The 27,578-nt window shown below is 45.3% G+C and overlaps 1 protein-coding gene across 1 annotated transcript; it reads right to left on the reverse strand.

Moving 5' to 3' along the window:
- Positions 1–2,330: 2,330 nt before the first annotated feature.
- On the reverse strand, positions 2,331–22,594 carry LOC309511550 (uncharacterized protein). The gene is made up of 2 exons (XM_082186832.1): positions 22,338–22,594; positions 2,331–2,947 (listed from the first exon to the last, which is right to left on the reverse strand). Exons 1-2 carry the CDS (start codon positions 22,590–22,592, stop codon positions 2,744–2,746), a joined length of 459 nt encoding a protein of 152 aa, XP_082042958.1. The 5' UTR covers positions 22,593–22,594; the 3' UTR covers positions 2,331–2,743.
- Positions 22,595–27,578: the final 4,984 nt, after the last annotated feature.

A 27,578-nucleotide genomic window follows, 5' to 3' on the forward strand; every position in this document is an offset into this window, starting at 1 on the left:
GGGGTCCCAACTCATGAACATTGCTCCTGTCAACACAGCCCTCCAAGCATGGGCAACCGCCCAGCCTGAATACCTCACCTGTGTCCAAATCTGGACCGCAGCTGACACTGTGCTGTGTCTCTCCACGGTCACCGACCACGCCCCGATACTCGTCTTGGCTTTCATCCTGTACAGGACTCAACGAGATGTGAACATCTACAGCCAAGCTCACGAAAGCCATGTCCGAAGGTCTCAGATGGAATCCCCGGAAAGGGGGTGCCAAGTCAGAGACCACGCCGAACCTCATCGAGCTGAATCCTCAGCTTCTAAGGACCACCTGCTACCCTACCATCATGATCCACCTGCTACACAACCATCAGGATTCACCTGTCATCCATTGTGCTAATTTGTTGTTCGATGAAGTCCATCCCCGGTCTTCATCTAACAAAAAGGGGGAATTATGTAGCAACAATGGCGTCCGGCCAGATGCTTTTCACATTAAGTGAATCATGAGGGTATCGAACACATCTTCTTTGTCCTTAGGAAGACAAGCTTTGGTTAAATATTACTCCCTTAAGGGGTAATTCACCAGCGCCGGGGTGTCTGTTGCCCCCCCAGTTCAGCGTGGACTCCCAGTGACTTTTACAGCCTCATGACATTCCAACGCACGCACACACACCAAGAGACCAACATTTGTGTGTAACTCAGGATAAGCAATATTTCTTTTAAATATATGTACAATTCCATTATGCATGTGTGGTTAGACAACCATATCAGGGTCCGAGGCAACGTCTGTACGCATTTCCCCCGATCGCTCTGCTCCCAGGGGTTCTAGAGAGGGTCCGGAGGTACGGAATCTGCTTGCTCCTAGTAGCCCCGTACTGGCCGGCCCGAGTATGGTTTTCGGACATCATAACTCTACTTGCATCATAACTGCTACCTCCGTGGCAAATCCCGATCAGGAGGGACCTTCTTTCTCAGGCCGAGGGCACAATCTTCCACCCTCGACCGGAGCTGTGGAAACTATGGGTCTGGCCCCTGAGGGGGATCAACTCTTAAATGCTGGTCTCTCAACTGAGGTTGCTGAGACCATCTTAAACTCTAGAGCCCCCTCCACGAGGAAACTGTATGCATTAAAATGGAATGTATTCAATTTATGGTGCAGAGAACATCGGTTGAACCCAGTTAACTGCCCAGTGGCTTCAGTGCTGGAGTTCCTCCAGAGTCGTTTCTCTGACGGGCTCTCCCCATCCACGCTTAAGGTCTATGTGGCGGCCATAGCTGCCTTCCACACGCCGTTAGGGGTTGACACCTTGGGGAGACACCCACTTATAGTATGTTTCCTTCATGGAGCTAGGAGGATGAGGCCTGACGTGGGACCTGGCTGTGGTTCTTGAGGGGTTATCCCTGGCACCCTTCGAACTATTGGACGAGGTTTCTGAGAAATGTTTATCTTTTAAGATAGCCTTCCTGCTCGCTATTACTTCACTAAAAAGAGTGGACGACCTGCAGGCACTATCTGTTGCTCCCTCTTGCCTCGAGTTCGCTCCTGGCAGAGTGAGAGCTATTCTCCACCCCCGACCTGGCTACGTACTTAAGGTGCCCACAAATGTGGCACGGTCTGTAATTCTTTAGGCATTCCATCCTCCACCGCATGTGTCGGATGAGCAAGAGAAGCTACACCTATTATGCCCGGTCCGAGCCCTGGAGGTCTATGTCCGAAGAACCTCGGGCTGGAGAAAGTCGGATCTGTTACTTGTGTGTTTTGGGTCACCTAAGAAGGGTTCCCCTGTTTCCAAACAAACTATCAGCGGGTGGATAGTAGAGGCTATTTCTTCAGCTTACGAGGCGCACGATTTGCCTTTGCCTTTGCCTCTGCTAATAAGAGCCCATGCTTTGGATGCGACTAGCTTAGTGAACTGTACATTGCTCGGTTCCGGCTGTAGAGCCCGTGCAGCAGGGCAACTGGGTGACCGTGAGATGCTGTAGTCGCGGGACAAAACACTGCTCTTTTTGATGTCTTGTGCTGCTGTTTTCCAATTTTAACAACTTGTTTCAAAGTAATAAAAGAGAAAGAAACAAGAAGTCAGTTGTATCGGAAGTTATTTATGTTATTCTCCTGGACCCTAGACCTGGGACGTAACAAGGGTTACAGTCGTAACCCAAGACGTTATTTTAAAACTCAACTCAGCTCGAACCACAGTAGCAAAATAATTAAGACATGCTTCAAACAGTACCAACATGGCAAAAAAAAAATAACATTTGATGTGTGTGTGCGTGTGTGAGTGCGTGTGAGTGTGTGTGTGAGCCTGTGTGTGTGTGTGTGTGTGTGTGCGTGTGTGTGTGTGTGTGTGTGTGTGTGTGTGTGTGTGTGTGTGGAAGAGATATATCTCTCTCCATGGAAACAAGTTTCTGCCACCACATATCAAGAGGTAGCAAGGCTGGACCCCGATACTTTTAACAAGAGGTGTTTATTCACGCGACACAAAATAAGCTTTTCAAAATTTGCATTGGAAAGACGGTTTCTCTTTGGTCGGAAAATGTATTTTCCTACACTAAAGAGTCGTTCACAAGCTGTACTAGCAGGGACTCCTGTGTTGTACTTCAGGAAGATTTTCTTCATCATCGGCAGGTTTTGGAATGCATTTACAAGGTTGGTTTCGGTAGATTGCAAGTAGCTGACTACTTCATTCAGAACTGAGTGATGGAAGTATCCATTTCATCGCCATCATCAGTTGGGTCCTCTCCATCTGTCTGCATGTGATCATCTTGATATTGAGTTTGAAGCAGGTCTACTTCTGCTTTCAGGTTTGACACAACATGGTGTGTTACAGTGATGCATGTTTGCCTCATGCTTCATCTGCTCCATTCTATCGAGAAGAATTGAGATTGTTGGCATCAATACTCCTGTGTAGGCCATTTTATCGGGTTGTAGTGCGTCAAGGGCCTTGGCCAGGGGCGTCATAACCTTAAAGATGCACAGAGAAGACAATAAATAAATAACAATTACTCAAAAGTAATAGTAATACTAATACTAATACTAATATAAGGTTTCTTATTCATAATTATCATCATTCTAACAAATAGTTATAGTTTAACATTCAGTTAACAACCTGGGAGTAAAAAATCACTACACTAGTAAGCTCAGTTAGAGGTATGTGGTTGCCTGTCTGCCTTGCTGCTGGTTTGCGTCTGTAAGCTCCGTATAGCTTTCTGCTTTGAAATCTCTATTTACTATAATTCCTTGTTGTTTATATTGCTAAATATAACTTACTCATCAACATATATTATATATAGTCTAATATTGCCCATCACATTAATCTGACATCACTAGCTTTTATCTAAATCGTTATTGCTAGCACAACATGCTAGTATCTTGCTAGCCTGTTAACCTGCTGTTGTGGGAAAATTCTGTATTTCTGTATTTCATTTGTCTGATACCACTATTGGTCTCATCAAATCATGTATTTCTCTGAGTGTCTTAACAGCTGACGGAAGACAGGGAAGAACAGACGCAATAAAACAGATGGGCAGGGGGAGATTGTAACACCTGGGCTCGAGAAATGTTTCAGCCAGGAGAATACAGGGGTCATTCAGTAATAAAGTGAAGCCCCATATCCTCATCAGGAGGGGAGCAGGAGGTTAATTAAGTCATAAATGGAAGCCTTTTGACTTCTCAGGGACAAAGAACAATTTGGCCTGCCCAGGGGGGATAGAAGCCAACCCAAACCGGCTAGATCTGGGGTTATCAGTACGGAAAGTTACAGAAACTGGGAAGGAGGAGTAAACTCTATGGAGACAATAAAAAGCCTATGCTTCTTTAGGTCTATTAGGTTCTGTCTTCCGGTCGCTAGGTTGCTGTGGTGACCTGACCAGACCTCTCTAAAGCCTGGAACACACCAAGCCGACGGTCGGCCGTCGGGCAGTTTCCGCACCGTCGGCTGAAATTGGTCCTCGTCGGCTTTGGGCGTCGGGCCGTCGGTGAAAGAGGGAACTCTGATTGGCTGTTCAGCTTAGTGACTGAGTCAGTGCACGAGAATAATAGCAAAATAGCGAGCAAAGTCAAAACGGTACAGATAGAAGGCTGTTCTAATGATATGTCATCTTATCTGAGTGTTCCTTGGCGAATATTTCAATATTAACACGAGAGGAGTGGAATAAAGACAGTGTTTAGCAGGATTGATATTCAAAACGGTAAGCACGCACTGCTTTGTTTACGGTTTGTGTAACTGCAGCCGGCAGCGCCGGTTTCCCTTTTTGAATGACGAATATAGACGAATATATCTGCAGAAATAGACAGCTGTCTCATTTACACGCAGGCGCATAACGCGCATTCTAGCTGACAGTCGGCTGTAGTTCTCTCGGTGTGTTCAAGTGGAGCTTTTTACCCCGACGCGAGGCGACAACAGAGTCAGCTTTCATCAGCGCTAGTTCGTGTGCGTCGGCTTGGTGTGTTCCAGGCTTAAGAGAATAAACTTTTTCTCTTTAACACAATTTGCCTCTGAAAGTTTTCTTTACCTGTTGCCATCCGGCGGTCCCGGCTTTTAGGAGTCTATTAAACAACTGTGGTAAGTAGGGCCAGTCAACAAACACAGTAAGTAATGTCTTCTCCTGTTATTGTCACTTTTACTTTGTGTCACATGTATAGTATAGCCTTCTCTGTCAACGGTGAGGGCTTTACATGTGATAAATGCAGGGAGAACTAGAGACACACATCCAAACTTTAATCAAGGATAGTAAGAGTACAAGGGCATTAGATACTGCTTTGGATGCGACTAGCTTAGTGAACTGTACATTGCTCGGTTCCGGCTGTAGAGCCTGTGTAGCAGGGCAGCTGGGTGACCATGAGATGCTGTAGTCGCGGGACAAAACACTGCTCTTTAGTTCCGATTACAACATTTAACAGGTTCTCCCCACTCAGTGAAACACCCACTGATAATCCTGTTGAATGTGCCCTTGAATCCTGTTGAATTTGCCGGGAGCCAGAGTGCCTGACATCAAAGCAAATTTAAAAGTGCTGGCTAATGCTAATCATAAATTCTCTAAGATTATTATTCACGTCGGCACTAATGATGTTCGACTTCGCCAGTCGGAGATCACTAAAAATTAACATTAAAGAGGTGTGTGAACCCGCAAGTATGATGTCAAGCACTGTAATTTGGGATTTGGGGCTCTGTTCTCCGAATTAGGAAATACAAAAAACTCGCAAACCCATTTAAGGGTAAAAATTTAATTGAAGTTCAACAAATAAAAAAAAGATATAATACAGGTGAACAAATGATAAAGCTCGGGTTGCTGAAGATTCTATCCCTAATATAATTAAACTATTTTTAAGACAAGAAATAGCGTCCCAGATTTCAGTGTGAGCTGTCCCAGATTACAAAATCCACAAATACAAAAATCCATAAAACTATTTGGCACGAGGAACACTAATATATATGTGCCATTTTCCCTTTCTGTACAATATCTGAAAATTGTATGGTAACAATATACTGTACAATAGGGATCATTAGTTAACTACATTAGTTAACATGAACTAATAATGAACTGCACTTATACAGCATTTATTAATTTTTGTTAATTTCAACATTTACTGATACATTATTCAAATCAAATGTTGTATTTGTTAACATTAGTTAAAGGTGCAATGCGCAACATTTCATGTTAAAAATACCCGTTTTTCTAACCCATACATGCTTAAACAATTGCCTGATGGACTGAATGAGCCCTTCTCTGATCACTGCGATTGCCTCTATAATCCTGTACAGTAAAATAAATAAGAGGGATTCGGGACGGAATTTGAGACTGGGCGTGATGTCATGCGCGTTCACGCTCACCTGGCTATGTCTGGTTGCAGTTTCGCTTGTCGCCAGAGGGGGCATAGTCTGCAAAAAATCAGAGACTTGCGCATTGCACCTTTAATGCACTGTGAAGTAACACGAACAAACAATGAACAACTGTATTTTTTATTAACTAACGTTAACAAATACAGTAACAAATGCATTGCTCATTGTTAGTTCATGTTAGTTAATTAATTGACCAATGTTAACAAATGAAACATTGTAAAGTGTTACCAATTTAATTTAATTTTTTTTAATAAGGGGAAACCTAATTAAAAAAAATTCTGCCAACAAGCTAGTTAGTGGTTAGTTGTTGACAAGTTGCTAGCTGGTGTTTGCAGACCGTACTGAATTGTGATGGTTGTGTTAGCTAGCTTATTCGGGAATCACATGAATGTATGTTCTCAAATTTGTGTTTGATTTCTTTTAAGTTGAGAGCAGCTTCTTTTTGGGGGGTTGCACAATAAGCACCTGAAAACATTATTTTTCTCTATTGTCTCAATCAGTATCATGTACTTTTCGAGGTACGGCCACGGCAACTTCCCCCTCGGGATCATTTCCTCTCTGTCCTCACCCTCTGCCATCTTTCCATCAGGTAAATTTCTCGCCTGTCAGCCCAAGGCTTGGTACGTGATGTCACCGTCCGGAGAACAAGGTGGCAGTAATGCACCAAAAAGCTGGTTGCCAACCGCCGTAAAACACGAAGAAGAAGAAATCGCTGTCATACGGAAGTATTCTGTCGGCTACACAGGTCCGTGTACGACGGTGGCGTCACTTACTGATCTAGGATCAGTGATCCTAAGCAGTTGTATTTCCGATTTGAGCTTGAACTTCAGAAATGCTTGGGAAAATGTAGCTTGTGTGGACGCTACGGCACAACTTGATCAACAATAGAGCTTCGCTACAAAAAAAAAAAAAAATTGATTCAGAAAACAGCTGGTACTGTTTTTTATAAAGGTTTTTAAACAAAAAAACACACTCACACGTATTTGAGAATCAGAATATAAGAAGTTTGATGACATGGTAAGTAAGTTTGTGAATATTTTGAATAAAAAAGGAAAAAGGAAATAAAAGCATCTGTCATACAGCGCTATTTTGGTGGCGGTGAGTCATGTGACAAGCATGACGCATCGCCATGGAAACAATAAGGGGAAATGTTCTAAAATTACGGGGGTCAGCTAGAATATTTTAAACGTACCCATGAAAGGGGGGTGGATGGGGTGGAAATCACGATACCGGCTCAACATCGTGATGTCTGTCAGCCATCGGCGATGGACTATCGGTCCAACCCTATTTTCAGCGCTGCTGAATTTAGCTGTAGAAACTGTAAAATGGCGCAATGTCCTGGAACCAAGTGGGGGTCCGGAACCGGACCGCGGTCTGCCATCTGAATACCACTATTCTAGGGGAACCCCTGCCCGTTGAAATGCAAGGTCTGTCCAAGGGCTGAAAAAGCGACGACAAATTGGCATAAAGGCCATGTGCCACTGCGCCCTGCCCATCTCGGGACTCAAGCCTGTGACCAATGTTGAAGCGATCTCATATGCATCAACCCTAGCGGCATAACCACCGCTGAGGACACCATATGCCCCAGGAGCCTCTGAAATTGTTAGCCTCTGGAGTTAAGTATCGACTGAGCACGTTAATTTGTGAGATGTGTTGTCATAGAGACTCCATCTCCATCCAGAGAAAAGAGATCTTGCTCTTTTCCCAGTTGACCTGAAGTCCCAAACGTCTGAGGTGTCTGAGCACCATGTCCATGTGTGCACACAAAAAAATCTCGAGAGTGTGTTAGGATCAGCCAGGCATTGAGATAGTTGAGAATGCAAATGCCCGCTTACCTTAACCCTCTGGGCGCCACGGTCGAGTTTACTCGACAAGATGCGGCACTGAATAAAACGGCCGATTTTGTCAAATAGGGTGTCAAATTTCGTTCGACCTCCCCTCCACTAGTTGGCAGACATGTCATACTTCATCCCCGACTCAAAAAAAAGTCATGCTTCTATACAAAATATTCGAGCTAGAGCGCATTGAATCAGTGCGAACAAAAGCGGAGCTAGTGTGCGAGTGAGCCATTTTATCAGAGCAATATTGTCAACGTCAGCGAGTATTTGCATTAGATTATTATTATTATTATTATTATCTAATGGCATCAATAAAGCTTACCCGCAATGAAGTGTTGGGTCTTCTATTCGCGGACCCTGATTCTGAAGGGGAATAACGTTATCTGCCTTCAGAAAATGACGGTGATTCTGAAAGTGAAAGTATAGCCCTACACCAAGCACAAACGGTGAATCCTTTGCCCAATATAACGTTAGATGGTCCTTTGCCCAATGTCAGTGGTGGGAACAATGTTTCCCGGGGTCGGAGCGTTCATCGGGAAGTTAGCAGGCATGTTAGTGTTGTGGGGAAAGAGGCGGCCGCGGGAGATTTTTACCGCACTAGCCATGGTGACCGTGTGCCTCTCCGCAATCGCGGCGACAGTATTGTGGTGGAGACTTTGTCTAATGCCACTGGGTATGTTAGACGAGGTCGAAGTATTCATAGGACAGTTAGGGGGCAACGTGGAGGCAGGGTGGGGAGTCGCAATGACAATGACAGTAGTCCGAGCTGTGCACACTCGGCGCGCGCGCGAGGCAGATCTGGCCGCGCCCGCGCTGCTGCTCGTAGCAGGAGAAGAGGCGATGTGACACGGGGCAGAGGGGCTATTATGCATAGTCTATCCATAGACAGTATAAGAAATGGACAGAGTCATCTCATTGGAACTCAATTGAGGCAAGTGAAGCCCATTTTCAGCGATTTTTTAGGACTTCCGTTCCTGACGCGCAGACTCAAACTGAGCTTGACGACGTAGATGTGACGTGAGCAACCCGTCTGTCTTCTAGTGGCTGTGGCATGAGAAATCTGAATCATTCCCTTCCGAATCTTGCAGAGACGGAGAGTGTGAGTAGGAGGTGTCCACGAGCTAGGAGTAGGATAAACTTTTGCTATGTATTCTGATTAATTATTTTGTAATTTTGCCTCCACGTCTCCCCGATTGCCCGCGAGCTTCTCCTCCCATCAATACGGTAATCTCTCTACTGTGCGACAGAGAGTCGCGTGGTTATGACGCAATCGTTAGCCTACTTTTATAAAAACTGTTTTTACGGGGCCATAACGTAAGCTACAAGGTAATGGAGCATTTTATACATTGTCGTGTTTCTTTAGAAATAAATAATGGACAAATGGAGTCTTCAAACGCCTCAGATGTAAAGTTATTCGCTGTCAAAGTGACGCCAAAATGAATGGGAGTCAATGGGATGCTAACAGCAGGTGAAGTTCTGCTACAAGATGGTGGCACGCGGCCGGCTTCAACTTCCGGTCGACTTCCTTCCCGCTTGAGTCTATCGCAAGACCACACCATGAAACACTACAAGAAATGTCACCTGGATGAATAGGGAATCATTATCTCTACAGCAAAAGCCCTGCAACAATTGTTTTTGTCTGCCATTTATTACACTGTTGATTTACTATCTATTTCCCTGACCATTTAGTAGTGTAGGCTACAATATGTGTTCTTTTTTGTGTGTTCATGTCCTTGTGATGTGTGCGTCTTTGTCAGCTAAAAAACAAAAAAACAACCAAATAAACATCAACAAAAACCATAAAAATTCTATAATCCAAGATGACCGCCACCATATGACGTCATAATATGCAAATTAGATGGGAAAATGTAATCCCTACATAAACTTTGGGTCATCCTTAATATTTCTCTAATTTACAGAAAGTCTCTATCTTTTATCACTTTTAAGATATAGCCTTTTGAAATTAAGATGTCAAAATTGAACGTTTTAGGAAAAAACCTCTGGCGCCTAAAGGGTTAAAGGGGTCATCGGATGCCCATTTTCCACAAGTTGGTATGATTCTTTAGGGTCTTCATGTAAAGTTTGTAATTTAACAACTTTGGTTAAATTTCCTCAATGGTTGTGTAAAGCAACACCCTTTTTACCTCCTCAAAAACAGCTCTGTTCACTGCGACACGTTTCAGTGCATGTCTCTTTAAATGATAATGAGCAACTGCTCACCCCACCCCTCTCTTCCATGGGGCCTGTCGACACAAGACACATAAAGTGATGCTTTGGTGGACAGAATACAAATGGCTGAGGGGGAAATATGCTAACATGGGACAGTCCGTCGGTGGTCGTGGGCGGAGCATGAGCAATATGACATCATATTGCTCAGAAAATCCAAACGGCTTGATTATTGAGAGCGTTTAGGCTTTTTGAGGATAAAAAATAAAGAGTGATTGGATTTTTTTATTTTATGGTGGTTGTGTCCACACACTGCAAAGACACATTTATATGCAAACACCATATAAAAGTGAATTTTGCATCTGATGACCCCTTTAACAGGGCAAAGGCAAGCCTCTGCGACTTTAGTGAAGACGTAAGGTGACAGGGACAGCCCGAAAGGTACTTGTACTAGAAGCTTAGTGAAAGCATTTTCTCTTTCTTGTTTTATTTTGTGCTCTGCTCATCCAGAATTTCAGGTAGGGCTGTTGTGGTAAGGAAATTTCCCTTGCGGTAATTTGCAAACCTTATTTATCCTGATTTTAGTGCATATAAATATCTATGGTTGAGTTATTGTTATGAAGCATATATTTTTGCTTTGTTTATTGTTAAATGCCAAACAACAATAAGAACATGCCTTTTCCAATTTGAAAAACGAAAGAAATCTATATATTCTAAATAAAAAAAGCAATAAGAACACGTCCTATCCAATAAAAAAAATAAAAAAAATAAAAAAAGAATTCTAAAGTGTCACATGAAAACAAAGTGTAAATGAAAATACAGCAAATAAATTAAATATTACTTTAGCATTAACAAATGTGATTTAGATCTCGTTTATCATGTCCTTGTTTCGTGCTAGGAAAACCAACATATTACATTTACATTTTACATTTATGCATTTGGCAGACGCTTTTATCCAAAGCGACTTACATTGCATTATCCTATACATTTATACATAGGCATGTGCAATCCCCTGGGATCGAACCCACAACCTTGCGTTGTTAACGCAATGCTCTTACCACTGAGCTACAGGAAAGCTACAGGAATATTAACTTTATGTGGTTTCAGGGAGGATTGCAGAGCGGTAACAATTGGCGCTTTTCCACTGCATGGTACGGTACGGCTCGGTTCGGTACGGCACGCTTTGGCGCTTTTCCACTGCATGGTACGGTACGGCTCGGTTCGGTACGGCTCACTTATGGCGCATTTCCACTGCATGGTACGGTACGGCTCGCTTCGGCTCGCTTTAAATGGTACCACCTCTGTTGAGGTTCCAAGCGTACCGTACCGATACTAAAATGTGACGTGAAAACACTGCAGATCACTGATTGGTCAGACATAATCATCACTACCCGCTGGTTGTATTTACGACACGAGACACTAAACCCGCTAGATTTAAATAGCCAGTAGACAACAGCCAACGCTGTAGCGCCTGTTTTAAAAGTATTTGCTTAAAAAAAAAAAAAGAGTATAAACTTAAAAAAAGAAATGGCTGAATCGTGGTCAGTGGACGAGGTGCAGACGTTCCTCTCGTTGGTTGCCGAGGAGCGGATGGGGAAACACGGAATGAAAAATTTGCATTTAATATGATGATGTCATGGCAGTAGAGACGGCAACTATAACGATCAGTCCCACCCACTTTGAAGCGGTACTAACTGCAGTGGAAAAGCAACCGAGCTAAAGCGAACCGAACCGTGCCGTACCGAGTCGAGTCGTACCACGCAGTGGAAAAGCGAAGCGAGCCGAACCGTTCCGCGCCGAGTCGAGCTGAACCGAGCCAAACCATGCAGTGGAAAAGCGCCAAATGTTGCCGGCGGAACTGAAAACCCTTTCTGATGGTGTGCTCGTTGTACAAATACACATGTACTTGCGCGCGACTTTGGAAAGCAGTAGAAATCTACACTGATTATCGTGCCACCAGGACAGTGGATTTGCATTAGAGTCAATAGGCTCCTCCTGCAGGTAGCGTGTGAGCTCGTTATCTGCTTGAGCTCTCTTAGGTATGGACGCTGACCCGGAGGTTGTCCGTGACTTCAGCAGGTCTCCAAAAGTATTTTTCTTTGCTGCAGGTGGCACCACCGCTTGCCTTTCGTCTCCAACCATTGATGTACTGGCAGCGCTCCGTTCATCCTCATCTCTTCGATGAGTGCGATTTTGTATCAGTGTCATTGATATGATCACCACAAGCCTTTGCCAAACGTTTTTGTAAGGCAACTGGTTCATACTTCTCCTGGAGAACACTGCATATTTTTCGCTTCATGTCCGATGTTAAGGTGGTATCCTCGTTTGATGGTTTTTGCCTATCTTCAGTCAGGAGTTTCAGGACTCTCGCCAGACAGCAGATCCATAAACTCAGCCTCGTGTTTCAGTGCTGCGTTCATGGACTCAAGTACAGCGATATCCTGCCAGGTTGGATTTAGATGGTGGTGTCGCCAGTCATCCAAAACTCTTCTGATGGCCAGGATTTGCTCCAAAACTCTCTCCACCATTTTCTGTTTTGTGCCCCATTTTGTAGCGCAGTCCTGAACAGAGTAACAGTATTGGCAGTTAAATCGTTGAATTGAAATTAGCCAACGGCAATATCTGTTATTTAATTAGACAACAAAAATAAACTATAGGCTACATTTTAAATTATTATTCATTTCAATATATTTTTACTAAACAAAAAATAGATATAAATAATCCCGACAGCAAAATAATTGGGCCTAAACATGCACAAACAGAGTTGCTGGACGTTACATTGAGCTGAAATTAGCCCATTTTCCCCCATATCCTACCTTTTGTAGTAATTTTCATTTCACAATATGTATTTTTAAATGAAAAATATGCCTACATTTAATCCAGCAACAGACAAGGCTTTGCAATTTTGTATTTTCTAACTGTAATTTTGTAATTGTATTTTGTTTAATATTTATTGTTTCGTTCACATTATTTCATTATTATTTATTACCTATATAATAACATGATCAATAAATTATATAATTACTAGTATGAGGCCATGCTGAGGGATTTGAAGTTCCGCTTGTGCTTTCATTAGATCTCTTCTCTTCAACCAGCTCTGAGAAAAGGCACTGACCAAGGTGTGACACATGCCCATTGCTCAGGGCCGTGCGGTCCTTGACGCTTGTCATTGCGTTTGTCACTGCCAAATGTAAATTGTGACCAAAGCAGTTCAGCCACGGCCAGTTTAACTTTTTTACTGCTGCAACAATGTTGGCCCCATTGTCCGTAGTGATGCAGGCCAGCTTCTTTTGTTCTTTTCATCCAGGGACCATTCTTCAAATGCATGCCGGAGAGCTTCCGAAATATTGTCGGACGTGTGGTTCTTGGGCATAAACACTGTTTCGAGGCAACATGACTTAAGATTCCAGTCCGTGCTTAGATAATGAACCATTAGACTCCTATAAGGAGTCATATTGACACTTCACCACAGATCAGTTGTGGCAGAGAAGTAGTCGACATTCATAAGGTCGCTTTTTATCAATAATAATACATTTTTATTTCTAATGCGCTTTTCTTAGACTCAAAGCGCTACAGTATACAAAGAGAATAACAACAATAAAATACAATAAAAAAGTCCAAGGTGTGACACATGCCCATTTTTTTACAATATGTCTTTACTGTGTTGTACATTTTCGGCACAGCAGTCTCTGAAAAGTAGGTTTTGCCCGGCAACTCGTATTGCTTGTCAAGTATTTGAAGCATTGACTTGAATGCAGGTTTCTCCACCGTCCTGAATGGAACCATCTCCTCAACTAGATACTGTGCAACAGCGGCTGTAAGGCAGATTTTGCATATTGGCTCATCTAAATTTGCTGGCTCACCCTTTTCATTCGGTTGAAAGCCAAAATGTTCCCAAACTGGCAACGTTACATTAAGTTTTGCGACAAGAGTGCCTGCCATTGCTTCAGTCTTAATCAAAATCAACTAAACAGGCTACAGGCTACAGTTGGCGGGAAAATGACACTCGTAACACTATTATATTAATTATTAATTTATTCCACATTTAATGCACAATGATGAATTGTAAAACAAGTTAATAGGCTCATGAAAAAAAAAAAAAAGTGAACACTGCGGTTGCCGTGGTTTCTGCAGTTGATTTCCTTCCTCTGCTGTTCGCTTGTCAATATTAAAATATTGCATCGCAACAGCCCTAATTTCAGGCAAATAACTATTTTCTTTAAAGCATATTTGAATTTTTGTATTTGGTGGATACTTTTATCCCAAGTGACTTACCTTGGCATTGAAATTACCCCACAAACAATAATTTTAAGTCAATATTGTGTTAGATAAGAGCATTAAATAGACATTACAAAAAGTATCTTTATAAATAATTATATTTGATTCAACATTGAATGTATAACACAGACTTGCTGTGCCCGACCTGCTATTAACTTGTAAATGCAAGAGACCATGCCATTGAGTAATGAGAATGTTAACAGTCAATGGAAAAAATGGAAAGTCTAATACAAGTATCTTAACAAAAGTCTGTCTGACTTGTGGTACTTTTGGAAAACTATGATTTTGTAAGACTTTTTGTGATAGTTATTTAAGCAAATGTACTGTCAAAGATGAGGTCTTTAAAGCTACACTGTGTGATATTTTCCCCCATCTAGCGGTGAAATTGTATATGACTTCCCAGTGAATATTAGTTTCTGTTCCTTTCAATTTCGAGGGCGTTTTAACTCCTACAGTGGCCGTATTATTTCAAGATTAACATGGCTTCCGGTTCAACTTCGTCCAATTGCGCCTTTAAAACTATCACCTGTGATCCGTTGCATCACAGATTTATGTTACAAGGTAAACAATACCTTTTCACCATTGACGTGAGGAAAAGTAACGCAAGTTATACTAGAGGTCGTTCTGGCGTTATGCACAACCATGCTATGGTTAGACAAGCAACTATAAAACGTACTCGGTTACTAACGTAACCTCGGTTCTCTCTAGAGAGGGAATGAGTACTGCGTAAGTCTTACGCTAGGGGAAAATCTCTTTTCCGTGAGATACTGAAGCCAAAAAATTATCCTTAATTTTTGAAATAATGTAAAACGCGTTGCGGCAGCATGCAGACACAGGCGAGACGGCTCGCGCGCCTATTGGCTGCCCTGAGACAACTGCAGCAGCCTATCGATAAGGCCCTATCGGGCGTGGCCTTGGGCTATAAATATAGCTTCGAGAGGCTAGCTAACTGGTTTTTTATCACCGAAGCGAACCAGAGCATGTGCAGGCACGGCAAGATACGCAGTACTCGTTCCCTCTCTAGAGAGAACCGAGGTTACGTTAGTAACCGAGTACGTTCTCTTATGAGAGGTTCTCTCGTACTGCGTAAGTCTTACGCTAGGGGAACACAGTGTAAAATGCCGTGCATTCTAAGATCCAGCACCAAAGCCCCAAGGGCAAGTGCCCGGGCTCATATAGTACATGATCATAAGGGACTCACAGAGAGTCCAGGAAAGAGTGGCTAGAATAGCATCATTCCTGTAAAATATAACATCCTATAAGGAGCAGTTATACTGATGCTGTTTCATACAGTCAGGGCGACCTCCGGCCTGGACTGACGAATATAGTGGGTCTTACACACTGCCCATAGAGCTGCGCGATCAATCAGCGAGCGTTTGCTCAAGCAGTTTCAGTATTCTGGGCCGAAAACATCGGGGCAGATAGTACCGATTCTTTAGACCGAAAGCAGCTTAGCCTGCAAAGCGGGAACCTCTAGGTTATAAAACCTTATGAATGTAGACGGGGAGGCCCAGCCCGCCGCCATACAGATATCTTGCAAGGCAATCCCACTAGACAAAGCCCACGACGAGGCCATACCTCTCGTGGAGTGCTCTCTGACACCTAATGGGCACCGCAAGCCCTTAGAGGTATAGGCCAGCGCTATAGCATCGACTGTCCATCGGAATAGGCTCTGTTTCGACGCGGCCAGTCCCTTAGAACGCCTGTTGAACGAAACAAAGAGCTGCTCCGTCTGTCTGAAGGCAGACGAGCGAGACACATAAGCTCTTAATGCCCTGACTGGGCAAAGGAAGCTCGCGTCTCTCTCCTCGTCAGGGACCGGTAGGGCTGACAGGGAAATGACCTGTGCCCTAAACGGTGTATTGAGGGATTTTGGAACATAACCGTGCCTAGGTTTGAGTATAACTTTTGAGTAATTTGGCCCAAACTCCATGCACGTCGCGCTTACTGAGAACGCGTGTAAGTCCCCTATGCGCTTCACTGAAGCGAGAGCCAGAAGAAACACTGTCTTGAAAGACAAGTGTTTAAAATCAATTGTTTGAATAGGCTCGAATGGGGCACCTTTCATGGCTTCCAACACCGTAGAAAGGTCCCATACAGGGACTGAGGGAGGTCTGGGAGGATTCAGCCTCTTAGCTCCCCTAAGGAAGTGGATGACTAAATCGTTCCTTCCTATTGACTGACCAAGCGTTGGTTTAGAAAAACGCTGCTATGGCCGCCATGTAAACTTTGAGCGTGGAGGGGGTCCTACCCTTATCCAGCAGCTCTTGTAGGAAGGAGAGAACCTCCGTTACCCCACAGTCTGAGGGTGACATGCCACGAGCTGTGCACCAGCTGGAGAACACTGACCATTTCGAGGAATAGAGCCGTCGAGTAGACGGGGCCCTAGCCTGCGTGATCGCTCTGGGAGGTCAGCGGGTACCCGTTGATGGCCCATACATGAAGGGACCACAGCTCTGGGTGAGGATGCCAAATCGAGCCCTTCGCCTGAGAGAGGAGGTCCCTCCTCACTGGTACTGGCCATGGGGCAGTGCCTGTTAGCTGCATCAGAACTGGGAACCAGGGTTGGTTTTTTCAGAGCGGCGCTACGAGTAGCACTGAGCATCCTTCTTCCCTGATCCGTTCTATCACCTGGGGCAGGAGAGAGACGGGGGGAAAAGCATAGAGCGGGCAGCGGGGCCAAACGTGAGCCAGCGCGTTCCTGCTCTTGGAGAAAAATTCCGGACGGTGAGCGCTGTCCTGAGACGCAAACAGGTCTACCTTCGCTCTGCCGAATTTCTTCCACAGCAGTTGGACTGTCTGTGGGTGTAGAGACCACTCGCCTGTCGGAACATTGTTCCTGGACAGCCTGTCTGGTCCTATATTTAGGAGCCCTGGCACGTGCGCCGCTCTCAGCAAGCGCAGGTTGTGCTGAGCCCACACCAGGAGGCGTTCCGCCAGCCTGTGCAGGTTTCGGGATCTGAGACTCCCCTGACGATTTATGTAGGACACCACTGACATGTTGTCCGAACGGACCAAGACGTGGTGCCCTAATATTTGGGGACAAAAAAACGCTTCAGCGCGTTGTCTACTGCTAGCATTTCCAGGAAGTTTATGTGCAGAAGCTTCTCCCGTTCTGATCACTGGCCAAAGAACGGTCTGCCCTCGAGCAGCGCTCCCCATCCCGAGGTGGATGCGTCCGTAGACACCACCCTCACACTCGAGGAAGTCCCCAGGCTTTCACCTGATCGGTACCAGTCGGTTGCTATCCAAGGTTACAGAGCTGTAATGCATGTCTGATTGACCTTGAGACAAAGCAGACCGGAGGTCCACGCTCGGCGCGGTACTCGCGCTTTCAGCCAGAACTGTAGCGGGCGCCTGTGAAGCAAACCCAGCTGAAGTACTGATGATACTGAGGCCATGGGACCCAGCATCCTCTGAAATTTTCTGAGCGGGACAAACGCGCCGCAGCGGAAAGAGCTTGCTGCGCGCTGAATATCCAGGGCGCGCTGTGGTGACAGTCGTGCTATCATAGACAGCGAGTCCAGTTCTGTGCCCAGAAAAGATATTATCTGACTGGGGAACAGAGAATTCTTCTCTCTGAGACCCAGATTCTCAAGGTGTTCGAGTAAAATGGTCCTGTGCTCTATGAGCTCAGAGTGTGATTGAGCTAGAATCAGCCAATCGTCCAAATAGTTCAATACTCGCATGCCCCGTAGTCTGAGGAGTAGCGTATTATCAGAGAGTGTCAACATGCTGGCGTTTGTTTGCAGGCGTGCGTGTATTACAACAGGCTCGCTCACTGCAATATTGACATTTCCAGTCGCCTGAACTTCAGAGGGGAATGAGAAATGTGTGAGAAATGTAATTCGGCCCGGCCGCAGCGGGACATAAAACCCTCTTTTCTCCTTTCGCCAGTGACGCACGGGAACCATAGAAACGGTGTTTGGGTGCAGTCTCGGAGAAGGATGCCAGGTGAGTCCTCAGAGTCACCATAGGCAGTAACTAGCTCGCAGTGAGGGCAGTCGCCGTCAGCGAGCGCGAGAGCTGCGTGATCCTCAGGAAAAGTGCAATGAGAGTGTGTGTCGCGGCGAGCACACACACACACACACACAAAACACAGAAGCAGAGAAAGGATATAACGCCGGATAGCGCAGCAGGAAGGCGACTGAAGGTGGCGCGGCCAGCGGCTTCAGAGTGTCGACTCGTCCCGCTGAAAGGCTCCTTCAGACGGCGCGGCTTCTCTCCGGATCAATCGATGCGAGAGCTTCGCTGAAGAGATGAAAAATCAGTTAGCTAGCCTCTCGAAGCTATATTTATAGCCCAAGGCCACGCCCGTTTCGGCGGGACGTGATGTATTGGGCGAGCCAATAGGCGCGCGAGCCGTCTCGCCTGTGTCTGCATGCTGCCGCAACGCGTTTTACATTATTTCAAAAATTAAGGATAATTTTTTGGCTTCAGTATCTCGCGGAAAAAAGATTTTCCTGTAGCGTAAGACTTACGCAGTACGAGAGAACCTCTCGTAAGAGAACTTCGAATTTACACAAATAGGCTGAATTACCTGCCGAGAAGAAAGCAGGCAACTTCGGTGTCCGTTTTAAAATCTTTGCTCCTCGAGCTCTTTCCATCTGGGAAAAGTTACTCCAATATTGACTTTGGTCTTGCTGATTTGCCTGTCGCGCTGACATTTTAATTCTCTCTTTCGCTTCCTTGGCGACTCTGCTACATGTCCTCGAAAATAGGCGTGATCCTCCATCTTCAGCAATCTTTCAAATCTGCCGGCAGTCGCGAGTAATCTCCCCCTCGCATTCGTCTCTGTGTCCCTGAGTGTAAAGCGCGAAAGGCGAAGCTTGAATTTACAGGTATGTCCCTCTTTGGCTAATGTAGTTTCAAGATGGAGGGGCAACATGGCGACTGGCATTCGAACCCCTCACCCGTATGTACTTTCAATGGCAGATTATAAACTTACGAGAATACTTTATTACTTGAAAGAAGTAAATATACATTAATGAGCACATATATTTTTGAAAGAACTAAGTGTTTTTTGCTAAGAATCAACAAAAAAAATTACACAGTGTAGCTTTAAAGCATTTTAACCTACTTTGAAAACTTCCATCCTGCATTGAAGGTGGAAAAAGGTGATTATGAGCAATAGGGCTTAACCCTTAAAGACCTAAAACATTTTTGGGGCGCCTGACTCACCTGTACTTTTCTTTGTTTTTCTAACCCATTCTAGCAGCAAGCATCAAGTGCCATATATCATTTTAAACAGGAGAACCTAAAGTTTCCAGCTAGCTCATTTAAAGTCCCAGTTTTACATTTCTTTTGTCAGAGAATTTATTAAATTAACAGGATTTTAAGAAAAACGGCAGCAAAAAATGTGGTGTTTTCAGTGTGAACTCAAACAGAACTTCCTGAAGTTTTGTTTTTTTCTTTTAGAAAGTTAGACTTGGTTGTTTTAGACTTCCAGATGAAATTTTGTCTACATGTAACAATCCTTCAGCAAGTTATAGCCATTTATTATAATATTATTCTAGGCGTTTTTGAGTAAAAACAGGTGTATTACATTTTCTGACAATGTAGATGTGTCCAAATAAGTTCAGGAAGTAAAGTAAATAGAAAAGTTGTTATATTACAACAGAACACTGAAGCAAACATTTTTCTTCAGACAATTATATTATAATTTGAACATGAACAACAAATGCAAACAATATAACAAGTAGTGACAACTGTGCAATATAAATACTAACAATACAATATAGCCTACAGAGTGTAAATGAACAAATGGTTCACAAATAATCTTCACAAACTAAATACAAAAAGAAATAAACAGTGCAAATGAAGAAATGGTTCATTGAGGGTAATATACTGAGTGCTAATGAACAAATAATGCAAATAATCTTCACAAACTAAATATAAATAAACAGTGCAAATGATTCAAACAATCTTCTGAATCGGAAGGTTCCACCAGGTCTAACGACTCGTTTAAAAAAATCAATTCTAACACATCCTCCGATTTGTACTGCTGTTTTTTTTTTTACATACTCATGCTCTTTCGTGTTTTATGCTCTTTCGTGTTTTGCGCTCTTTCGTGTTTTGCGCTATGGTCAAAAACTTTGCATCCGTTAGTTTTCATGCGTAGTTTTAATGCATTGCGTTTGTTAAAAATGTATAAAGAAACGTGATTGGTTGTTAAAATCACCAATCACTATGTTTGTTGGTTGAGTTGATGACCGTTTGGACGAATCTGGGCATGGGGGTGGGACTAAGCATCAACAATCGTTCCTGTTTGGCTCAGAGAAAGAAACCACATGTGTTTCCTTGACGAATCACTGCTGCAGATTTTGATGACGCAATCACCGGCTCTACGGAGCCACTGAATGACCTATAGAGACACCCGTGATAACACAGGAAAGCTGAGAATCTCATCTTTACGGTGCATTTTAAAGCATACAGATTGGATTAGCGACTCAAAAGTTATTAAACATTTCATAACGATAGTTATTTTATGCCGCGGGCGGCCGTATCGGTCTTTAAGGGTTAAGAAGAGAGAGGTCTTGGAAGCTTAATTGTTTCCTATAGAGGGCCTAGATCCTCAATGAATGTTTCACTACTGGCAGTGTTGGGAAGGTTACTTTGGAAATGTAATAGGTTACAGATTACAAGTTACCCTATTTAAAATGTACTGTAATAAGTAGTGTAAATATTTCAATAAACTTTATTAAAGTAATGTAACTGATTACATTTGATTACTTTTTGGTTACTTTTCTAAATTTCTAATGAATGTTTCAACTATTAATCATTTTCAAACATTTAAAACAGGTAGGATTAACTTTACAGTAGTACTCAACACTGATTACTGTCAGACTTTCAAAATCCTTCATCGCTTGAATTATAAATTATATTTTAAATTATATATTAAGATTACAATAATTTCATTTTAAAGAATGGACTGTTCTATAATCCCCATTTCCAGCATGGCCTCGATCTCACTCTTTAACTATCAGGACGCTTCCCGCCTTGAAGAGCTCGGCATCGCTTAGAGGAATGGTTCCTGCCAGTGCACCAGCAGGCCCCTCATCAGTGATCAGCGCCGTTCTTCCCTGAGGTTCATGACGAACTGACGAAGTCATGGCGCGCCCCCTACTCGGCCCGTCTACGCACTTCCGCCTCTGCAAAGCTCTCGACTCTCGACGGCGGCAAGGAAAAGGGGTATGAGAAACTACCCCCCCTAGAGGCGCATCTCTCCCGCCCACCACCATTGGATGGAGGTCTAAAGTGAGTCACCTATCCAAGCCGTGCAGAACCACTTCAGCTCTTGCTGGCCGAGCCTATGCGTCCGCTGGTCAAGCTGCTTCATCCCTGCACACTATGGCGGTCCTCCAAGTGCTCCAGACGAAACTCCTTCCGATCCATGGACGAGTCTGGACGGGACCCTGTGGCCTTCTGCGATCTGCGCAGCGCCACTGACCTGGCCCTGCGCGCCACAAAGACCACCGCCCAGGCCTTTGGAAGAAGCATAGCCAGTCTGGTAGTGCTCGAGCACCACCTGTGGCTTAATCTCATGGAGATAAAGGACAAGACTGCCTTCCTGGACTCCCCAGTTTCTACCACCGGCCTCTTCGGTCCCGCGGTGAAGGGCTTAGCTGAGCGTTTCACAGAAGCACAGAAGTCTTCACAGGCCATGTGACACTTTCTGCCCAAACACTCCAGCTCTGCTTCAGGTTGCCCCAGGAACGCGCCGACCCAGCAGCCAGCCAAACTAGCACCGCCGGTCTCTCAGCCCCACCCAGTGACTGAAGCTAAACAGTGCCTGGCGCCAGCTAAGCGCTTCCCATTCCCAAAACGACAGGACCCCCGGCCTAAAATTACGCTGGACCCTGAGCCTCAGAAGCCTTCCTTGTCAAAGGATAGAAAGGAAGAGGAGGGGCCTAAGTCTCGCTGTGGCCGGACCACCCCTAAAGTCAAGTCAAGTCATCTTCATTTATATAGCGCTTTTAACAATGTAGATTGTTTCAAAGCAGCTTTACAGAGATAAACGTATAATTTAAGGTAACAGAGATTGTTTTGGCTTTATGGCGGTTCTTTAATAAAGTTATTTTCCAGTTAAAGTTAGTTTTGATTGATTCGCTTCCGTCGCAACGATCATTTATTAAATGAAGTTTTATGTAACAAAGTTCGGGAGGAGCATGTTCAGGTAATCATCCAATCAGCACAAGAAGAAGCCAGTATAAATAAAGCCTTCCCTTACCTCCCGTCTCATGATCTCATTTCTCAGCATCGGACTCCGCCTTCGTGCCGTCATGTCCGAGTTAGAGCTCTTCCCCTCCGACGATGAGTCTTTCACCATGGAGGTGTCTCCATCGCAACCCCCCGTTCCAGCGACCTTTCCCTCTCCAGCAGCTAACAACATCCTCAAACAGGGGACGCCGGCTCTCCAGATCATCTCCGCGTACTCCGAGACGCCGAAGACTCCCCTCACCACCGCCAGCGAGGAACTCATCATCTTCCTCATCATCTTCCTCCGCGCCTTGCCACCTTTCAGTGCCCCCAAACATCCCTCCCATAGGGAAGTGGACAGTTAAGGGGCTGAGACAAGCCTTAATTAATTCTGACGCAAATTTTTCCCGCAGGATGAAAAAAGCAGAATTGTTTAATCTATATGTTACCTTACAATCTTCTCACCCTTCTGTTTCAGCTCCAAACCCATCAACTCAAACGAACAAGGCCCGCCGGGCCCCGATCGCTCGTCCCGCAGCGTCTACACCTTCCTCGCCTGCAGCGCCGGGCCCCGCCCCCACGCCACGTCATCGCAGACCTTCCGCTAGCCTGGGCTGCGCCCCTGATCCAGTCGCGGAAGGGCGCCAACCTTTTCCGGGTCAACTCCCCTCAGCCCCTCCCACCGTGGTACCTCACGCTCCAGATCTCTGCAATTCCACTTTCACACATGATCCCCGAATGTTTGTCTTCCCTTCTACTTCTTTCAGTTTTCCTCCTTCCCAAGCGCCAGGTGCTCACCCTAACGTGAGGATGCCTCCGTTAGCCGGTCAATCGCCGGCGCATTTCCTTCCCCTTCCCCTTCCACACTATGCTCTTCCCATCCCTCCTCCATCTATCCCTGGGGCCGATCTCTGCGCGAGGATGCCTCCGCAAGCGGCCACAGCCCCGACTTTCCCTCCCTTTAACCCTCTCCAAGTGCGATCTCCTTTCTCTCTCTTCTCAGCCACTCCTCAACCAGCCCCTCCGAATGCAGTTGCCGCAGAACCTCCTCCAGTGACGAACAACATCAGAGCCCAAATCCTTGCAGGTGCAGATGTAGATTTGGGTTCTCTCCTGTCCTTGTTTCCCCCATCAGAGTCCAATCGCCAGGTGGACTGCGGCGATATTTCAGTTACTCTAAAAAATAACACACAGGTTTCATCTCGTACTTTATCACTGGCCGAATTCTGCATTGCCTTCAGCCGCTATACAGAAATCATATGCTCGTCTTTTTCCCATAGACGACGCGAGCTGAACGATTATCTTTCTATCATAGCGGAGCTCGCGTTGTCTTATGGGGGAAGTCATTTTTATACATACCACAAATTGTTCTCCGCAAAATGCGCCGTCCGCGTTTCCCAGTGGAATCAGTGTCCTTATTGGGGAGCGTTGGACACTGATCTCCACAACCGAGTCTTCCTCGGGTGCAGAAATATCTCCTGCGCAATCTGCAGATCCACAAGCCATGTCACCACGGCATGCCCCCAAATTAATCCATCGATCCCTCCCTGCTCAGCGCAGAATGCCATTAAATCCACAAGTTACGCTCCGCGACCCGCAAGAGAAGATCTTTCGATCAGAGCACCATACTCGGCACCCGACAGACAAGTTTGTAGAAACTTCAATGAAGGAAGATGCCCAAGACAACGTTGTCGTTTTCTTCACGTCTGCGATTACTGTGGCGGTGCGCACGCCCGCGTGGTATGCCCAGTCAAAAAATCTGTTAATAAAAATGAAAAAAACTATCTCTCGACTCCTGTGAATGTTTTCCGCCTGACCGAGGAATTATCACTCCACCCAGATGTAAACTTCACAAATTATCTGCTGACAGGTCTCAAGCAAGGCTTTAAACCCGGCGTAGAAAGCTATCCCACGCAAAACATTATCTGCGCTAATCTTCAGTCCTCCTTAGCGGAGCCTGAAATAGTAGATAAACTAATTAAAAAAGAAATTGAATCCGGTTTCATGATAGGCCCTTTCGAGGCTCCCCCGTTCGACAAATTTCGCATCAGCCCCATAGGCGTGGCTACCAGGAAATTCTCGGGGAAAAAGCGGTTGATAATCGACCTTTCAGCCCCCCATAATTCTCCATACCCGAGCATCAATAGTCTCATCCCTCTCGAAGAATATTCTCTCAACTATCACGATATCGAACAAGCCATAACTATGATTAAAATAGCTGGTCGAGGCGCATGGCTTGCAAAAGTAGACATCTCCGCTGCTTTCAAAGTAATGCCAATCCACCCTGATTCGTGGCACTTATTCGGTGTAAACTGGCGGAAAAAGTATTATTTCGCCGTGCGCTTAACTTTCGGCTGCAAAAGCAGCCCGAAAATCTTTGACACTCTCTCTGAAGCCATATGTTGGATCCTTTCCAATAATTATGCAATTCCTCATCTGCTCCATCTGCTCGACGATTTCCTAATAATTTCACCATACAACGCCATCCCCGAGGCCCACCTCCTCACAGTGCAAAAAGTTTTCGCCGAGCTAGGGATTCCGTTAGCCCAGGAGAAAACATCGGGTCCGACTACATCTATCGAGTTCCTAGGCATCAATCTGGACTCAGTAAAATTCCAGGCCTCACTGCCGAAGGAAAAAATCGATCGTATCATCTTAATTGCATCCAATTTTACAGACAGCTCAGATTGTTCAAAACGCGAACTTCTTTCGCTGCTGGGCCACCTAAATTATGCTATGCGCATTATTCCGCAGGGCCGCCCCTTTATCGCGCATCTTCTCGCCCTCACTTCATCCGTTCACGCGCTGGAAGATAGGATCATCCTTTCCGACGAGTCCAAGAACGAGCTAAAATTATGGATTAATTTCCTTAACCAGTGGAACGGCTTAACTTTTTTTTACGACGACTTTATCTCTCTCCCCCTCGACATCAAACTGTTTACAGACGCAGCTCCCTCGATCGGCTTCGGCGGCTATTACCAAGGACGCTGGTTCGCGTCTCCCTGGCTCCCTCAGATCCTAGACACACCCCAGTTTTCAGCCTCCTCGGCCCTTTTCGAGCTCTACCCGATCGTTGTCGCAGCTTCCCTATGGGGGAAAGAGTGGTCAAACAAAAGCATCCAAGTCCATTGCGACAACGAAGCAACTGTACACTGTATTAATAAAGGTCGTTCTCGCTCACCTGCGCTAATGCCACTCCTCAGACGCCTCATCTGGATCTCCGCGTGCGACCAGTTCTTAATAACTGCAAAACACGTGCCAGGGGCTCAAAATCAAATAGCTGACTCTCTCTCCCGTTTCTCTTTTCAGAAATTCAGGATGCTGGCACCAGAAGCAGACCCCACTCCAACCCCAGTACCTCCTTATTTTCAGCTGATCTTCCCATAAACCATCCACTAAAATCCCTCCTGGACACGTCCATCGATTCCATCCTCCAAGCAGTTTCTCCCAGAACCCTGCAAACATATTACACCGCGTGGAAATCGTTCAAATCATTCCATCTCTCTCACAACCTGTCATTTCCCGAATTTTCTCTTTTATCAGTTACTTCATTCATATCCCATCTTCATAGAGTCAAAGGTCTCCAAGCCGGATCCATAAAAAGTTATCTAAGCGGCATTCAATTCTTCCATAAATTAATCCACGGTAAACCTGCACCTGCGCTTAATAACTCCCAAACGTCCCTTCTAATTAAGGGAATCCAAAGAACCCGCCCCACTCGCCCAGATACTAGACAACCAATTACAATCGATATACTCACCAGATGCATTTCCTCACTCCGTCTTGGATACCACTCCTCCAACACCGCCTATACACTAGAAGCTATGTTCATCCTGGCATTCTTCGGTTTCCTCCGCTGCTCCGAATTGACCATCACTTCCTTATTCGACCCAAATACTCATCCTACAATTTCAGACTTACAGATCGTAGATAACGAAACCATATCATTCTTCATTAAACAAAGTAAAACCGACAGAGCTAAAAAAGGTCACTTCGTGTATATTTTCAATCTTCAAACTCCCATCCAACCGTACCAGGCTCTTTCTAATTACCTGCAGTACAAACGTTCCACGTCCAAATCCCCATTCGACCCACTATTCACTAACGACTCCAATCATCCAGCTACGAGATTCTGGTTCCAAAAGCACCTTAAAACAGTCCTCAACAAATCCGGCGTCACAGCAGATAATTTCTCTAGCCACTCATTCCGTATCGGAGCAGCTACCACAGCCGCACAAAAAGGTCTCTCCCAACAACAAATCAAAACCCTCGGTCGCTGGTCATCGAATGCCTTCAAAACCTACATTAGATCCAGCCGTTTCCATATCAGAAATGCTCACCAAGCTCTCACTAATTAGTCGTACCTGCTGCGCTTCATTTTAGTTACTTCCGCTACACCAAACCTTCCGTTGCATCTGGGCTCGCCGCTTGCACGCTCGCGTAATATTCATATGAAACGTTTTTCAATCATATGCAGACTCCCCCGTTTCGCACGCTGCGATGGCTCACCCGTTCGAAGGCCGGGCTCCGTCCCCCTTCCGAAGCGCTGGTCGTGCCCTCCCGTTCGAATTGCAGTGAGAGTCTACCCGTCTTAGTCGTCGCCGGACGTCCGCGCTCGCGTCGCCAGGTGGGCTCCCCATTCGGCGGGCCGCGAGGGGTCTTTTCCCGTGCCCCAGCCCCGTCGAAGCGCCGGTCGAGCCCTCCGGACCGAGTTCAGCGGGCGCCCTCCGTCCGACCTGGCGAGGCTTACCCGTCCGATGCCGTGAGCATACAAGTTCCCGTCGGACGCTGCGAGAGCCCTCCTGGGTGAACGGTTAAACTCGTCCACAAATTCACGCTCGCATAATCATCGCGTCATCGAGCTGTTAGTTCAACTGCAGAACGGGCTTATCCGTCCGATGCTGTGAGCATCCAAGTTCCCGTCGGACGTTGCGAGAGCCTTCCCAGTCGAACAGGCAAGCTCGTTCCTTGGTAATACATACTCTTCACATTTTGGGGGGATAAATTCTTCGCTCGCTGTCCTGCGTTCATGTGGCCTTTTTGGGGGGAGTACTCTGGGGTCGGGCCGAATTCCGAGCTCGGAGCCCTCCCCCCGGACAGCAAGCCAAATACGCATTATAATATTACATCAGATTTCATTAATATGTGAACTCGTGAAATGAAGTTTTATGTAACAAAGTTCGGGAGGAGCATGTTCAGGTAATCATCCAATCAGCACAAGAAGAAGCCAGTATAAATAAAGCCTTCCCTTACCTCCCGTCTCATGATCTCA

Source organism: Leuciscus leuciscus, assembly GCF_965113295.1.
Source record: "Leuciscus leuciscus genome assembly, chromosome: 12".
Lineage (NCBI taxonomy): Eukaryota > Metazoa > Chordata > Actinopteri > Cypriniformes > Leuciscidae > Leuciscus > Leuciscus leuciscus.

Coding starts and splice junctions, on each gene's coding strand:
- LOC309511550 (XM_082186832.1), bottom strand. CDS start 22,592: ATGATGAGTTCCTCGCTGGCGGTGGTGAGGGGAGTCTTCGGCGTCTCG. Junction 2,948..22,337: donor ATGAGATCATGAGACGGGAG/GTAAGGGAAGGC, acceptor TGCATCTTTAAG/GTTATGACGCCCCTGGCCAA.